Here is an 18,066-nt window from a genome sequence, read left to right on the forward strand (position 1 = left end):
CTTAACCATTTTTAAGTATACAGTTCAGTGGTATTAAATACATTCACATTGCTGCACAACCATTACTCCATCCATCCCCACAACTCTTTTCATCTGGTACAACTGAAACTCTGTACCTGTTAAATGATAACCCATTCTCCCCTTTCTCCATCTTCCGGCAATCACCATTGTGCTTTCTTTTGCTTTTGAGTACACTAAGTAATTCATATAAGTGGCATCAGACAGTATTTTGTCTCTTTGTGATTGGCTTATTTATATATTTATATAACGTCCTCAAGGTGTATCCATGTTGTGGCATACTGCAGAATACCCTCTCCCTTTTTTAAAAGGCTGAATAATGTTCCATTGTATGTATATACCAAATTTTCTTATCCCTTTATCCATCGATGGACACTTGGGTTGCTTCTGTGTTTTAGTTACTCTGAATAATGCTGCTATGAACATGAGTGTGCAAATATCCCTTTGAACCCTGCTTTCGATTTTCTTTTTGGATATATGCCCAGAAGTGGAATTGCTGGATCATGTGGTAATTATATTTTAAATGTTTTAAAGGTATTTTCATAGCATTGGCTGTCCCATTTTACGTGCTTAACCAACAGCACACAAGGGTTCCGTTTCTCCACATCCTCACCAACACTTCTTGGTTTTCTGGGTTTTTTGGTAATAGCCATACAAATGGATGTGACTTGGTATCTTCTTGTAGTTTTCCATTTGCATTTTCCTAATGTTTAGTGATATTGAACATCTTTTCATGTGCTTATTGGACATTAATGTATCTTTGAGAAATGTCTATTCAAGTCCTGTGCCCATTTTTAAATTTTTGTTGTTGTTGTTGTTGTTGTTGTTGTTTAGTTTTAGGAGTTCTCTCTCTATTCTGGGTATTAATCTCCTCAGATATATGATTTGCAAATACTGTCTCCCATTCTGTGGCTTGCCTTTTTACTCTGTGGATATATCTATATCTGTATCTATATCTATCTATATCTGTATGTACAGATATAGGTAGATATATTTTAATTTTTTTATTTTAGAGAGAGCAAGAGCATGTGCAAGTTAGGGAGGGGCAGAGGGAGAGAGAGAGAATCCCAAGCGAGCTCCCAAGCCCTATGATCATGACCTGAGCCGAAACCCAGAGTTTTATGGTCGACTGACTGAGCCACCCAGGCAGGCACCCCTTGAGTTAGTTTTTGTATATGGTGTTAGGTAGTGGTCCAACTTCATTCCACTGCATGTGGATACCCAGTTTTCTCAGTGCCATTTGTTGAAAAGACTGTCCTTTCTACATTGAATGGTCTTGACACCTTTGCCAAAAATTTATTGACCATGTATGTGAGGGAATTAAGACAGACGTACAGATCAGTGGAACAGAATAGACCAGTTCCATTGGTCTGTATGTGTGTCTTTTTTTTTTTAAGTTTATTTATTTATTTTGAGAGACAGAGAGTGGGGGAAGGGCAGGGAGAGAGAGAGGGAGAGAGAGAGAATTCCAAGCAGGCTCCGCACTCCCCTAGGCGGGGCTCAAACTCACCAACTGTGAGATCATGACTTGAGCAGAAATTAAGAGTTACCTTTTTCAAGATTCTTTCAGCTATTCATAGTCCTTTGAAATTCCATATGAATTTTAGGATGGGTTCTTTTATTTCTCCAAATATGGCATTGGGTTTTGATAGGGACTCATTGAATCCGTAGATCACTTTGGGGTAGTATTGACATTTTAAGAATATTGTCTTTGAATCCATGAACATAGGATGTATTTCTATTTATACCGTTTTTAATTTCTTTCAGCAGTGTTTTGTAGTTTTCAGTATACAAGTTTCACTGCCTTGGTTAGATTAATTCCCAAGTGTTTTATTCTTTCTGATTCTGTCATAAGTGGCATTGTTTGCTGCTTTCCTTTTTAGATTGTTCATTGCTACTGTCTAAAATGCAACTGATTTTTGTGTGTTAACTTTTTACCCTGCTACTTTGATGAATTCCTTTATCCATTCTCACAGATTTTTGTAGTGGAATCTTTAGAGGTTTTAACATATAGGATCATGTCATCTGAGAACAGCTGACTTTCCAATTTGAATGCCTTTTATTTCTTTTTCTTGCCTAACTGCTCTGGCTAGAACTTCAGTACTAAGTTGAATACAAGTGGTGAGAATGGGCACCTGCCTTGTTCCTGTTTTTTTTTTTTTTTTTAAATTTTTTTTTTTCAACGTTTTTATTTATTTTTGGGACAGAGAGAGACAGAGCATGAACGGGGGAGGGGCAGAGAGAGAGGGAGACACAGAATCGGAAACAGGCTCCAGGCTCTGAGCCATCAGCCCAGAGCCCGACGCGGGGCTCGAACTCCTGGACTGCGAGATCGTGACCTGACTGAAGTCGGACGCTTAACCGACTGCGCCACCCAGGCGCCCCTTGTTCCTGTTTTTAGGAAAAAAAGCTTTCAGTCCCCATTGAGTACTATGTTTCCTCTGAGTTTTTCATATATGGATTTTATTATGCTGAGGTAGTTTCCTTCTATTCCTTCTCTTTGTTGAGTGTTTTTATCATGAGAGGGTGTTGAATTTTATCACATGCTTTTTCTGCAATTGAGATGAACATGTGGTCTTTTCCCTTCCTTTTATTGATGTAGATATTACATAGACTTTCATATGTTGAACCATTCTCACATTCCAGTAATAAATCCCATTTAGTCTTGTGTATAATTCTTTTAATATGCTGCAGAGTTTTTAAATAATTGTTGCAGATTTTTGCATCAGTATTTATGAGGGATATCAGTCTGTGACATTCTTGTGTCTTTGGCTTTGGTGTCAGGGTTATGCTGGCCTTATAGAAGAAGTTAGGAAGTATTCTCTTCAATTTTTTGGAAAAGTTTAAGATGGATTAGTATTAGTTCCTGATTAAATATTTGGTAGAATTTACTAGTAAAACGATCAGGTCCACAGCTTTGTTGAGAGAATTTTGATTGCTGATTTAATCTTCTCACTAGTTATAGGTCTATTCAGATTTTCTATTTCTTTGTGATTTAGCCCTGGTAGGTTTTGTGTTTCTAAGGATTTATTCATTTCATTTAGGTTTATTCAAAAATTTTTTGGCATACAGTTTATCACACTCTAACATCTTTTTTTAGGTCTGTAGTACTAGTAATAATGTACCCACTTTTATTTCTGATTTTAATAATTTGAGTCTTTTTCCTTTTTTCTTAGGCCATTTAGCCAAAAGTTTGTCAATTTTGTTGATACTTTCAAAGGACCAACTTTTGGTTTCATTTATTTTCCCTGCTTTTGTTATTCTTACTTTGTTTATCTCTGCTCTCCTATTTATTATTACCTTTTTCTTCCAGATTTGTATTTCATTTGTTCTTCTTTTTCTAATTCCTTAGGTTAAGTTAGGCTTTTGATTTGGAATATTCTTGTTTTTTAACATAAATGTTTATAGCTATAAATTTCCCCATTAGCACTACTGTCACTGCATCCTGCAAGTTTTGGCACGTTTATTTACACTTTCATATGTCAGTATTTTCTAATTTGTCCTGTGATTTCTTGAAACGTTGGTTGCTTAAAAGTGTATTGTTTAAAATAATCCAATTAAAAATGGAGAGAAGACATGAATGGACACTTCTGCAAAGAAGACATACAGATGGCCAACAGACACATGAAGGGGTGCTCAACATTACTCACCATTAGGGAGATGCAAATTAAAGCCACAATGAGATATCGCCTCACCCCTGTCAGAATGGCTAAAATCAGCAACACAAGAAACAAGTGTTTGTGTGGATGAGCGAAAGGAACCCTCGTGCACTGTTGGTGGAAATGCAAACTGGCACAGCCACTGTGGAAAACAGTGTGGAGGTTCCTCAAAAAGTTAAAAATAGAGTTACCATGTGATCCAGTAATTCCACCCCTGGGTATTTACCCAAAGAAAACAAAAACACTAATTCAGAAAGAAAACACTAATTCAAAAAACATGCATCGTATGTTTTTTTCAGCATTATTTATAAAAGCCAAGATATGGAAGCAACCCAAGTGTCCATTGATAGCTGAATGGATAAAGAAGTGGCATACACACACAAATACACACACAGTGGAATATACTGAGCCTTAGAAATGAATGAAATCAGGGCACCTGGGGCAGCTCGATTGGTTAAGTGTCCAACTCTTGGTCTTGGCTCAAGTCATGATCTCACTGTTTGTGGGATCAAGCCCTGTGTCGGGCTTTGTGCTGACAGCGCGGGGCCTGCTTGGGATTCTCTCTCTGCTTCTCTCCCATGTACTCTCTCTCAAAAAAATAAAAATAAAAAAAAATTCTTTCAAAAAAAATGAATGAAATCTTGCCATTTGCAATAACATGGATGGATCTGGAGGGTATATAATGCTGAGTGAAATGAGTCAGTCAGAGAAAGACAAATACCATCTGATTTCACTCATGTATGAAATTTAAGAAACAAAACACATGAAGAAAGAAAAAGAGACAAACCAAAGAACAGACTCTTAAATACAGAGAACAAACTAATGGTTGCCAGAGGGAAGGTGTGTAGGGGGAATGGGTGAAATAGGTGAAGAGGATTAAGAGTACACTTATGATGATGAGCATGGAATAATGTATACAACTGTTGAATCACTATATGGTACACCTGAAACTAAAATAATACTGTATGTTAGTTAATTATACTGAAACTTTTTAAAAAAGTATATTTAATTTTCACAATTTTGTGAAATTTTGTGAATTTTCCAGTTGTTGATTTCCAACTGCATTCCACTGTGGTCGGAGAAGATATGTTGTATGATATCTATCCTCTAAAAATCTATGGAGATGTCGAGTTGCTTGGGTGACTCAGTCGGTCAGGCATCCGACTCCAGCTCAGGTTATGATCTCATGGTTTGTGAGTTCGAGCCCCGAGTCTGTGCTGACACCTCAGAGCCTGGACCCTGCTTTGGATTCTGTGTCTCCCTCTGTCTCTGCCCCTCCCCTGCTTGTGCTCTTTTTCTCTCTCAAAAATAAACATTAAAAAAAGTGTTTTTTTTTTTTAAATAAAAAATAAAATCTATTGAGATGTAATTTTTTGGTCTACACGTGGTCATCCTGGAAAATGTCCCATATGTACTTGAGAAGAATGCATATTCCATTGTTTGGTAGAATGTTCTGTGTATGTATGTTGGGTCTAGTTGGCTTATTGTGTTGTTTAAGTCGTCTGTTTTCTTCTGTCTGGTTGGTTTCTCCGTTATTTTGAGTGGTGTATTGAAGTCTCCAACTATTAGTGTAGAACTAATTTTCTCTTTAATTCTGTCATTTTTTGCTTCTTATATTCTGATGGTCTGTCATTAGGTGGGTAAATGTTTATAATTATTATATCTCCTTGCTGTACTGAACCTTTTATTTTTTTATTTTTATTTTTTTTTAAATTTTTTTTCAACGTTTATTTATTTTTGGGACAGAGAGAGACAGAGCATGAACGGGGGAGGGTCAGAGAGAGGGAGACGCAGAATCGGAAACAGGCTCCAGGCTCTGAGCCATCAGCCCAGAGCCCAACGCGGGGCTCGAACTCACGGACCGCGAGATCGTGACCTGGCTGAAGTCGGACGCTCAACCGACTGCGCCACCCAGGCGCCCCTGAACCTTTTATTAATATACAGTGTCCTTTGTCTCATAATTTTTTTTATAGTTTGATGATTTTGTTAACACAAATACTACATGCACATAAGCTGTCTATTCATTTTCTTTGCTACTCAGCCTGGCATTGGGATTGGTGACTCTGATGGTCAGCTGGGCTGCTCTTTTGGCCTTGCAGTTCTTGGAGGAGACACTGTGAGCAATCTGTGTACAGTAAGATCTGTTGCACATCAGCAGCACTTCAAGCTCCTTGATGTTGTGAACTAGGAACTTTTGGAAGCCACTGGGCAGCATGTACTTTGTTTTCTTTTTGCTCCTATAACCAAAGTTGGGCATCAAGATCTGGTTCTTGAATCTTCTCTACACCCTATTGTCAATGCCTGGTTTCCACCAGTTATGGTTAATTTTGACATATTGTTATGCCTGGTGCCAGATGAAGTTCTTGGTCCTCTTTTTAATGATCTTGGACTTGACTAGAGGTTTGAGGGTGAACATGATGCCATATAGGAGATGGCTGCCACCTTCACAGGCAGTGCTGAAGAAGAGAGGGGAAGGTCCTCCATAACTTGTTTTGATTGAAAGTCTGTTTGTCTGATAATTTGTATAGCTACCCCCACTCTCTTTGTAAAAACTGAAAGATTTATACGATCCGAAGAGAAACCAGAGTATTCTCTTTGGTTACCATTTGCATGGAATATCTTTTTCCATCCTTTCACTTTCAACGTGTTTGTGTCCTTAGCTCTCGAGTCTCCCATAGGCAGCATGTAGTTGGGTCATGTGCTTTTATTTTTTTTTAATTTTTTAAATTATTTTTTAATTTTTTCTGACAATCTCTTTAGATTGGAGAGTTTAATCCATTTACACTTAAAATAATTACTGATAAGAAGGGATTTACTGCTATCATTGTGCTATTGGTTTCCTTATGCCCTATGGCTTTTTTTGTCTCTCATTTTCTGCATTACTGTTTTCATTTGTGTTTATTTTTTGTAGTGAAATGTTTAAATTCCTCTCTCATTTCCTTTTTGTGTATTCTACAGCTATTTTCTTTGTGGTTACCATGGGGATTACATTTAACATCCTAATGTTACAACACTCTCATTTGAATTTATACCAGCTTAATTCTGTGTTTTGACATTTAAATGGCACGTATTCATGTAACCATCACCATGGTCAAGATATAAGAAGTTTCATCACTCAGAAAATTTCCTCATACCCCCTTTGGCCAGCAGAGTAGATGGTGGCAAATCCTGAGGGGAACATCTGTTGTCTTATAGGGAAGAAGCCTTTGAATTGTCTTCAAACGAGTTTGTGGAGTGCCTCCTCTTAGTAAGCAGTGATGGGCTAGTATTGTAGACTGGGGGGTTCAGGGGAACCTGGAAATACGAGATTTTTGGGGAGCATAGTTCACTTGTTTGCATTCACTTGTCAGAGTCTTATTCTTAACCCTCAGGACTCTGGTCTCGGCATAGCAGATGTGTCCTGTAGGGAATTTAACCTTCTTTGAAGCCCAGCAACTCTGATAATTAACTGTTGGTTCTGGTCCTTAGGTTTCTCTGTCCTCCTGCTGTAAGAAAGGAGACCATCTTTATATGCTTCTGGAGAGACCTTTTGGCTTATATGCCTAGCTTCTAATTGGCAGTTAATCAGCTTTTTGTTATCTTTTTTATTTTTTCTTCCAGTGAGCAAAGGGTTTAGTAATACTCTTATAGTTTCATTGCTTTTGTAGTTACGATTTTTCCTTCACTGCCAGCTTTAAAATCCCATCTGAGCACCTGCAGCCAGCTGCCCTGGAAGCCTAGTGTAGGATGTTCATTAAGATCTTCCTTTGGGATCAACACCTGGGAGGAGGGAGGATTGGGCAGATGCAGAATTCATGGTGCAGTGTAGGTCTGGTGGTAGCTTTGTTCATCTCCTTTCGGGAGCTCTGATGCTAGAATTGGTTCTTCTGAGTTGCCCAGAATTGGGCTGAGGTGCTTAGGCCTTTATATTGCCCTGTCAGTTGGTCGTTGGATGTGGGCTGCCCAGGAAGGGTTTCCCTTAGGTAGGACCATTCTTTGCAGCTGAGGCAGTCCCCGAAGGACTGACTGAGCACTGCTAGCAGTTAAGGCAACAAGTCCTTCCCTGAAGGGGAGCTGGGCAGCACGTCAGCGTCTGCTACAATTCCTCTGTCTTCACTAAAAATGATTATATCATTACCTTGCTTCTCCTAGATTTGGGTTTCGTTTGTTCCAGAATTTGTTTTAGTTTTTTTAGTATCATTATGAACTCATGGATATAAATAACATATACTTAACAGACTTTATGTTGACTTACACATATAGAAGGATGTACAAATGTATGTAAATATACAGCTTAATAAATGTTGACAGTGTGAACACATCAGTGGAACTTGTATAGTGCTGGCAATCAATAGGTCCTTCTTTCCTCTGCATTTCTTTCTAGTCATTACCTGTTCTTTCCAAGGGTCTCTCTCTACTATCCTGACTTGAATTTAGCATGTCGTTGAAATTTGTGTAACAAAGTCACACAGTAAGTGACATTTTGTTCTGACTTCTTTTCATTCGTATATTTGTGAGATTAAGCTTACGGTTGTAAATCATTTATTTTTATTGCTATACAGTTTTTCTTTGAATATACTGCTTTTGAAAAAACCATTTCTGCTATTGATAGACACTTGGAGTGTTTTCAGTTTATGAAAGGGCTGCTTTAAACATTTGTACATATCTTTCGGTGAACATATATACAAATACACCTAAGGTATAGGTATATACCTAGTGAAATTGTTAAATGTGTATATGTTCTGTTTCAGTAGATAATGCCAGACGTTTTTCAAAACAATGATTGATTTACACTCCTACTAGTAATGCATAAGAATTCCAGTTGCTGGGATGCCTGGCCGGCTCAGTTGGTAGAGAATGCTACTTTTGATCTCAAGGTTGTGGGTTCAAGCCCCATGTTGGGTGTAGAGATTACTTAAATACATAAATAAACTTAAAAAAAAAAAAAAGAGTTCCAGTTGCTGCAGTTTGCCTGTTTATGTAGGATGTAACCCTCCAAAGCTTATGGTTGAAAGCTGGGTATATTTACTGGGTCCCCTCCACTAGCAGGTTCTGAAGTCTAATTTTTTGTCTTCCTGAGGCTGTGAGACTTCAAAATTCTGCTTTGCTTTTCAGAAGTTTTTGGCTTACCTTTTAACCCTTTTCCACCACTTATGCATTTGAGGCCCCCTCATGTCTTCGGTTTTGTCACTTCAGACCTCATTGTCAACCCAAATCTCTGATGGCTCCTATTTGCCTCAACAGAGGTACCTTAGAACGTGACTTTCTGGCACGCTTTCATTCTCTAGTGCAACGTTATTCTGTCTCTTATTTTTTCTCATAGTGACTTCACATGTGATTTGACCACATTCTTTCTATGTGAACTTACTTTTCCTGAATTGGTGAGAGGGAGCTGTGAGCCAGGAGAGCTTTTTATCTTCGTGGCTCTAGAGCTCTTCTGTTACTTTCATGAAATGAAATACATCATCTCATCCTTTTTGAGCTCCTTAGCTGTCTTCCTTTTAGCTGTCCCTTAGCTGTCCACCTTTATGTGGCCCTTTTTCCTTTGCCCCCGTTGTCCCTATTGGAGTGAATCTCAGCAATTTCTTCTCAGTGTGGGCTTCACCCTAAAAGGGGGTGCTTCTTCAGCTGGTTAGTTTAGAAGTGTGCTGCCCAGTGGTGTCCAGTGGCTAATTAAAGTTAAATTTAAGTAAATAGAAGTAAACATTTGATTCCTCATGTGCATTAGCCATGTAACATGTGCTCAGTAGTCACATGTGGCTATAGCTACTGTATTGAGCATTGTCGATATAGTATAATCTCACCACAGAAAGTTCTGTTAGACAGTGGTGGCTTAAAGTGTGCTCTGTTCTCTTCAGGCATTAGTGTAGACCTTTTGCACTCATGTGCAAATTGCAATATGCAGAAAGCCCCGTGTGTTTCAGCTAATGTTCTTCTTTTTTTTTTTTTTTTGTCAGTTAATGTTCTTAAGTTGGCCTGTTGTACTTTTCATTGAGGATGGAATAGAATTTTGGTATTTTCCTCTTGTTGGACCCATTATACGTTCAGCTTTCTTTTGCAGAGATACTAATACCACACCAGTTTTGTAGCTCTAAGTGGTTTGTTGCTATTTGCTTGTTTTGGGGGGTTTGTGGGTACCTTGTCCCCTGCTTTATGGAGTTCACCTATTCAAATGCTAATTTCATCTGGAAGCACCCTCAGAAACACACCCAGAAATGACGTTTAGCCAGATATCTGTACATCCTATGAGCCAGTCAAGTTAAGGTATAAAATTAACCATTACAGAGGGAGTTGGGGAGATTTACAAGTTACATTGCAGCCACTGCCTTCTTCTAAAAGCCCCCTTTCAGATTCAGCACGCTGCCCCCCACCAACCTTTAAAATTAACATTATGTAATTCTGTAGCTCCTGTTCTGCCCCTTCTAACCCTAAAAAGGCTTCCTCTCTTTTATTTAGTATTTATTATCAAGTCAGTCACTTGTTACTGACTAGGCAGACTTGCGCATGTCATTGGGTCTCTTTCCACCTTTAGTTGCACCATTTTAAAAATGAGAATGCTGGACGCAGGTTTGTTTTCTCACAGAGGAACCTCACCGGTGTTCTCTTAGCGTTAGCAGGATCTAGTATTTATTTATTTATTTATTTTATTTATTTATTTTTTTCAACATTTATTTATTTTTGGGACAGAGAGAGACAGAGCACGAACGGGGGAGGGGCAGAGAGAGAGGGAGACACAGAATTGGAAACAGGCTCCACGCTCTGAGCCATCAGCCCAGAGCCTGACGCGGGGCTCGAACTCACGGACCGCGAGATCGTGACCTGGCTGAAGTCGGACGCTTAACCGACTGCGCCACCCAGGCGCCCCCAGGATCTAGTATTTAAACAGTAAATATATTCATGATACTTTCAATGGAAAATGCTACTTTTGTTTGATACTTTATTTTTTTTGATGTGTATTTTTGAGAGGGCTTGAGTGGGGCGGGGGAGGGGTAGAGAGAGAGGGAGACATAGAATCGGAGGCAGGCTCCAGGCTCTGAGCTGTCAGCACAGAGCCTGACATGAAGGTTGAACTCACGAACTGCCAGATCATGACCCGAGCTGAAGTTGAGTGCTTAACCGACTGAGCCACCCTGGTGCCCAGAAAATGCTACTTTTGAACGGAGTAGAGATGAACTTCTTGTCAACGTGACTTAACTCATTCTCAGATAAATGTAAATGTGGCGACCTTAAGAGAGATTTTTTCCATGAGACTTAACTGTTTGTTGTTCTGTTACTCCCTCAACTGTGTACTTGAGGGTGATCATCTTACCTGAGTTTGTCTTACTGTGTTTATTCCTGGTTCTCCAGTTCTCATTTCTGAACAGTCTGCACTTGTTTCCCATTAATTGATTAGAGGTCTGGGGCATAGATTTTCTTGGTCTGTTGTTGTTTTAAGAGTTCAGTGTTTAAGGGAAAGGATTGTATGCATTCTCTGAAATAATTTTTAGCTACAAGGAAATAGCTCTACTTCTGTGAGTCATCATCTCTCTTATGTAATGCTGGGGAAAGTTTTAATTTTGTAGGTAGAGATTTACAATTTCCAGACGGAAAGCTACAAAAATTGAAATTTCAAGAGAGTTGTAGATTTGCTACAAATGCTAATCTGTATTGAAAATTGGAGTTTGAGATACAAATGTAGGTAACCGTGACTGATAAGAATTTTCCTCAAACCTCATGATTTTCAGTGAGAAATAGTTCTTTTTAGTCCTTTCCACGTGTAAGCTAACATTTTCTTTTTCCCTTAGCTTCCAATAAAAACAGGACAGCAGAACACGCATACCAAAGTCAGTACTGAACACAACAAGGAATGTCTTATTAATATTTCCAAATACAAGTTTTCTTTGGTTATCAGCGGCCTCACCACTATCTTAAAGAATGTTAACAATATGGTGAGTATTTGGGCTATTGTTTTGTGGGGGAATTTGTTTTGGTTTGTTTTTGATTTAAAGATTTGGAGCAGCATATTTTGAAGTATGGAAAGTCCTTTTCTGTGGACTCCGGATATAAACATTCACCATTGTATTTTGTGGGTGAGCACAGGTAACCTTTTAACTTTCATTTTAGTTTTTGATTCTTTCTCTTAGATCCTTCTCTTATTTGTGACCCTATCTTCTTTTCTATTTTTTTTTTTTTTTTTTTGGTGGGGGGGGAAATTAAGATTTCATATAGACTGTAGGTCGTATATGAATTGATCATGGAGTAATCTTTTAAAATATTTTTTTTAGTTTCTTCTTTGAATATTTACTTATCAGGTTGCCCTAGTCCTAAGTAGATGATAAATATGACCTTGTAGTGATAAAATGTGAGATTGCTTTTATGAAGATATTGTTTTATTTCCTTCCTCCTGTAACCTGTGACAAATTCTATAGTAGTTCAAGATCCCATTGTTGAAATGGTTTTCCTCAAGTAGTCATGTCATCAAGTAATTCCACTGTCACAAGCTCCCAGTTGCCTTTTTTCCTGTTTTATAAAATCGATTTACATTCCCTAGGCTACAAGTTATTCCAGTATATATTTCTCCTATATCTCGCAGGTGATCTGTCTTTTCTGTCAATTCCTGTCTAAAACCTCCTTCATACTCAGTGCAAAACAACCAATCTGGGTGTTTCTTGATTAATTCTAAACTGCTTTTCCTGTCTTTAGCACTTATAACCACAATTTATATTGTTTGTATTGAGCATTGAGACTGACTTCTGGTTGTAGATTGTGAGACTCAGTCCTATTTTTATAGTCACATCATCTTTGGTGTGTTTTCTTTTTAAAAACTTGGTTAGACAATGCCCTAAACTTAGAAAACTGATAAACTGGAGGTGTGAGCAGTCATTTGCCATACAAAGAAATTTTTTCTTTATAGAAAAAATTAAGATTTTCTGAAGAAAGCAGAACCTCTTAGGAACACATAAAGTGAATTACAGAAACACATTTAAGATTTTGTGGATCTCTTCTGTTGTAGTGTGTGGGGCATGGTGATAGGATGTTCCTTATATAAATACGTGGCTGTGTTCCCAGTTAGATGAAAATATTTGAATATTTGGAACCTTCTTTTCAAAAACAAAAACAAAAGCAGTATTGTGTTATTGGCATTCATTTAGTGCTTACTGAATAAACTGACTTTTGGAAACCATAGTTTCTTGTTGGTAAATAGCATAGTATTAAATTTAAGGATAGTGAATGCCTAAAATTCACTGTAATTGGTATTATAGGATTTTGTTCCTGTAAGAATTTAGGCTTTGATTATCTTGTGGCATCGAAGTTAAATGTTCAATTCAAGATTCTGGTTCAGATCTATATGTATTTCTAAATCCTATGTATTTTTAAAGTATAAGCAAAAGTTATTTTCTTTTACTGTTACAACACTAATGACAGACTGTAATAAATGCCAGCATTTTCATTTGCCTGGGAATATACTTTCAGCATTAAGATAAAATAGAAATAATAGATTTAAATACAGTCTAATCTGGGAGGTAAAATGGAAAACATAATTTTTTTTTTTTCTTAATCCTTCGTCCCTTTTCAGATATGTGCTGATTTGTAGTAGGGAATAATAGCCAACTTTTAGTGTTGTGAATATCTTTTCTTTTAGAGAATATTTGGAGAAGCTGCTGAAAAAAATTTGTATCTCTCTCAGTTGATTATATTGGATACACTGGAAAAATGTCTTGCTGGGGTAAGTAAATCTAAAATAGGCAGATTTTGTGAATTCAGTTTTGAGAATGATCTGATGTACCAAAATGTATATGGACAAGAAAAGTCCTATGGATTTTTTTTGCCTAAGACATATGAATACGAATTTTGTTAACAAAGTTAACAGAGTGCAGACAAGTTTTCAAGAGAAACTTATTTTCTTATCTTTTGTAAATAGATACTAAGTTTATTTATAAAAGTGTTAAGCTTGAGCCACATATCTGTTTCAGGTTTTTTAGAAGAGTTTATGAAAAAAGCCACCATTTGACTTACTTAATTTCTCCAGATATTGTTAGGCCTGTAGCATTGGTTAGCTGTGAAAAAATGTGACAGGAAGACCAGGAGTAATCTTGTCTCTTTCCCCGTTTTAGTATTTTATCTGATTTTAGGGTTTTACTTTTCAAATCTATATAAAAGGAGACTTTAAAAAATTATAACTATTGCTGATAGATCCTACCTGAAGAACACTTTTTATATGTACATATGAACATACAAAATAGATATGGGGAGGAGTAGTTGAGTACAAAACAGTTCTTTCTTCGGTTTCTTTTGAATAGTTACCTCATTATGTTTCAACCATGACTTAATTAGAATTTGTCAAGAATATTTTCATTGTATAAAGCAAGGTGATTCTGTACTTAGCAGCCTTAATTCTTACCGGAACATGGTAGGAGCTACCTTCATTTTAAATGTCTGTTCAGGGGCGCCTGGGTGGCGCAGTCGGTTAAGCGTCCGACTTCAGCCAGGTCACGATCTCGCGGTCCGGGAGTTCGAGCCCCGCGTCAGGCTCTGGGCTGATGGCTCAGAGCCTGGAGCCTGTTTCCGATTCTGTGTCTCCCTCTTTCTCTGCCCCTCCCCCGTTCATGCTCTGTCTCTCTCTGTCCCAAAAATAAATAAACGTTGAAAAAAAAAAAATTAAAAAAAAAAAATTAAAAAAAAAAAATAAATGTCTGTTCACTAAATATTAGAGTTTAAATTATTATATTCTCTCTTCTTTGGCACGTCTTTTGCCTTTATTCAGAATTGCTTCTGTATTCTACATGCTACAGTTTTCTGTGGTAAACCTTGTTGGGAGGGACTTGGAGGTGAGGACTGATTGTGTGGTTGAGAAGAGAGGGAATGGTCAGCAGTGTTGGAGGAAGGGGTAGAGTATGGAGTTGGAAAAATAATTACATTCATTCCACTGTACATCCTGAGAAAAGAGACATGTTTAACACTATAGGCCACCAAACCTCAGCATAATGTTTTAAACTTTTGTTGGCCCTTGACCGTATTCCAAAATTGTCAGACAGTGTTAATAAGTTTTCTACTTAAATTGAGGGTAAGCTAGTTCTCTTTTTAGCTTGGTGCTTTCTATTAATTTGTGGTGTGCTGTGGTTCATTTGTCAAATGGAGTGAAAGAGCAGAAGCACTGTTAAATAGGATGATGTAATTGTGAAGATGGACAGTTTAAACTTACCCTGAATCAGTTCTCTGTATTTGTCTCGTTGCTTTGATTGTGAATACCAGTATATGAGCCATATCTGTGTTTGAATGGAGGTCCCATAGCTCTTCTCTGTTAACATTTATAACTGAGAGGTAATGGTCAATATATTTTGGAGAATGATTACTGCTATTGGCTCTTTGGAGATAGCCTAACTGAAACTCTAATAAATGGGCATGGTATAACTTATATAATACATAAAATATATGTTACTTTGCTCTGTTCTATTGAAAATGTATAAATTTTTTCATTGAATTTACAGTTAAAAAACAATGCTATTCATATCATTGAACAGTTGCATTTTTCAGAATTGCCTTCAATAATTTTATAGTTGTTGATTTTCATTTTTAGATTGAAGTAAGTTGAGGTAGTTTAAGAAGAACAGCCTACAAGTGCATGTTTATCATATAAGTAGTTGAAATAACTGAATGAAAATGATCAAATATTTACGAAAATCATATGAGTAAAATTTTGTAGAATTTGAGGAATCTTTGTTCCTACACTTATGACCATTATTCAAAAGATTGCATACTTCTGTAATTATTACTTATTTATTAATTGGAGTTTCAACATTTCTCGTTTGATTGGCCTATAAGATATAGGCATCGTCACTTGAATTTTGCAGGGTTTTATGGTGTCTCTTTATTTGCTGTCCATATTTTTCAGTGTATTTACATCTGAAAACACTTGGATTACAATTACAGAATCAAGCATAGCACACAGTTGTCCAAAATTTTGCTCTTGGTCATCATGCTTGGTATATCAAAATTGTCATTCTTACATGAATATTAGCTGTTAGGCGATATGGAACAGTATATCTTCAGGATAGCTTCTCTATTGGTTATTTTGTTAATTATAGACATTTCCTTTATAAAGTAGAGGTCTTGGTGTTAACACGAAAATTATCAAGCTTGGTGTGTCATTAATATTGGGACCACCTGGCATTATGTGCTCCTGATTTGATACAATATGTACTTTACTGAATTACCTGAATGTTTAATCTGAATCTAATCAGACTATTAGATTTAGGTCCCAGCTACAGAAAATACAGTAACTAGAAAGACAAGGCACACTACTAAGAAATAATCGAATCAACAATATGGAACATTTTGTAAGGCCCATTTTCTTAAATCAATGTTATGGAAAGTAAAAATGATGTATAAGGAGTGTGTGGTGGGGAGAGATTGTTTTAGAATAAAGAGAGTAAAGGAATCATGCTGCAATCATCTGAACCTTTTTTGGGTCCTGACTAAATTAAAAAGAAGCTATGAAAGACATTTTGGGGGCAGTTGGGGAAATTTGAATATAGATTGGGTATTAACTGATACAAGGGGAATTGTTTTTTGTTTTTGTTTTTGTATTTTTGTTCTTTGATGTGATTGTATTGAAGTTATATTGGAGAATGTCCTTATTTTTGAGAGATGCTAAGGTACCTATGGACGAAGTGTTATAATGTTTGTAACTTACTTTGAAATGGCTGAACCAAAATAAAATTATTTGTAATAAGTACATATCTATGTGTTTTAGGCAGTCCTCTAAAAGGCAAGTGTGATTGCCCATCCAGGAATGTATTTGGATTTGAGACAGATGACACAATGCACTCAAAAATGAATATGAATAAAGTTTTTTTTAGAACTCACAATAAACTTGGGATTCCCAGGAGTGGGAAGGCTTATTATGTAGGGAATTGGTGAACAGGGAACAAACAGGACTAGTGGTGGTGGTGGTGTGGGGGATGATGCTGGGGAGGATGGATGGGAGCCTTTATTGTGACTCAGAGGTCAAAGATGGAACCATTCTCTTTATTAGACTAACTATAGGTGGATACAGCAAACACGATGAAATATTAACAATTGTTGAATCTAGGTGATGGATGTATTATTGTATTGAACTACCGTATGAATATATCATTGTCCGCTATTGTATTTCAAGTCTAATGTATGCTTGAAAATTTTCATAGCAGAGAATCTTTACATGTAAATTTAAGAAAGTTACAGAATTATGTGATTATTTCTATTTTAGCAACCAAAGGACACAATGAGATTAGATGAAACGATGCTGGTCAAACAGTTGCTGCCAGAAATCTGCCATTTTCTTCACACCTGTCGTGAAGGAAACCAACATGCAGCTGAACTTCGGAATTCTGCATCTGGGGTTTTATTTTCTCTCAGCTGCAACAACTTCAATGCAGTGTTTAGTCGCATCTCTACCAGGTTAGTGTGTAAATCTACATAGGACTGTTGCAAGTAATAAAATTTTAGAAGTTTTCTTTTGTCTGCATAAAAACAAAAAGTTGACAGAAATGAATTTGACTTGGGCTTTTGTATAAATTTTATGCATTGATTTCTTTGAAAGTTTTATTGTGCAACATTGTGATATTGATGTGTACAATTGTGAGTACTGTTAGGAGGTTGAAAGTCCAAATTTTAGGATGATACATCACCCATAATTAGGTTTTTGTTTTTAACACTAGGTATGAGGTTTTGGTTGGCCTTTCTAACATTTTATTCCTTTAAATGGAATTAGCTAATCAGATAGAATAACTGATAAGAGTAGTCAGAATTCCAATGACCTCCCAGCTCTGTTCTTTATCACAAGATTCTAAGTTACCAAATGAAAACAAAACCTAGCAATATGGAAGCACAAGGAAGTAAGTAATTTGCAAAGTAGACTTCTCCAGAAAGTGGACTGTGTTCTAAGTGTATGAATTGTAAAAGCTCCTTTTTTTTTTTTTTTTTTTTTTTTTTTTAGTATTTACAACAAATGTGCTGTTTTATTCTCATAGTATCTCTGAAATGTAGGTGATACTTCCCCCAGTTTACAGATAAGCAACTAATACCCAAAGAATTTATCAAGGCGGTATGTCAAACCACAGAGGACCCAAAATTTTTAAGTCAGACTGCTCAGAGTCTATTAGGTTTGCTATATTAGACTGCTACTCTAAACTTCCATTTTAACCATATTTTTACTGTTGTGCTTCAAGTTTATATGATAAATATTATTTAAGCTTTTACTGATAAAAATCACTATGTGATATGCTATAGATGGGAAGAAATTGGTGTATAGATGGTGCTCTATGGAATAGAATTATAACTGATGGTAGCAGGTAATTCTGGAACTTGCTTTCTTACAAATGGTTTGCCTATCGTATACAAGTACAGTCAAATGGGTCCTTAATTATGTTTGTTTATTCTTTGTTTACTG

At 36.8% G+C, this 18,066-nt stretch overlaps 1 protein-coding gene and 1 pseudogene across 15 annotated transcripts in view; one reads left to right on the plus strand and one right to left on the minus strand.

The window, feature by feature from the left end:
• The window catches only part of NF1 (neurofibromin 1), a 249,817-nt gene that overhangs the window by 42,127 nt on the left and 189,624 nt on the right, over positions 1-18,066 (plus strand). For all 15 annotated transcript variants that reach the window (XM_045488002.1, XM_045488009.1, XM_045488003.1 and 12 more), the window contains exons 2-4: positions 11,441-11,584; positions 13,279-13,362; positions 16,885-17,075. In XM_045488002.1, coding sequence (XP_045343958.1) covers positions 11,441-11,584; positions 13,279-13,362; positions 16,885-17,075 — 419 coding nt within the window. The remainder of the gene's footprint in view (positions 1-11,440; positions 11,585-13,278; positions 13,363-16,884; positions 17,076-18,066) is intronic.
• Positions 5,613-6,197, minus strand: LOC123603296 (annotated as a pseudogene).

This window comes from Leopardus geoffroyi, chromosome E1, assembly GCF_018350155.1.
Source record: "Leopardus geoffroyi isolate Oge1 chromosome E1, O.geoffroyi_Oge1_pat1.0, whole genome shotgun sequence".
NCBI classification, from domain to species: Eukaryota; Metazoa; Chordata; class Mammalia; order Carnivora; family Felidae; genus Leopardus; species Leopardus geoffroyi.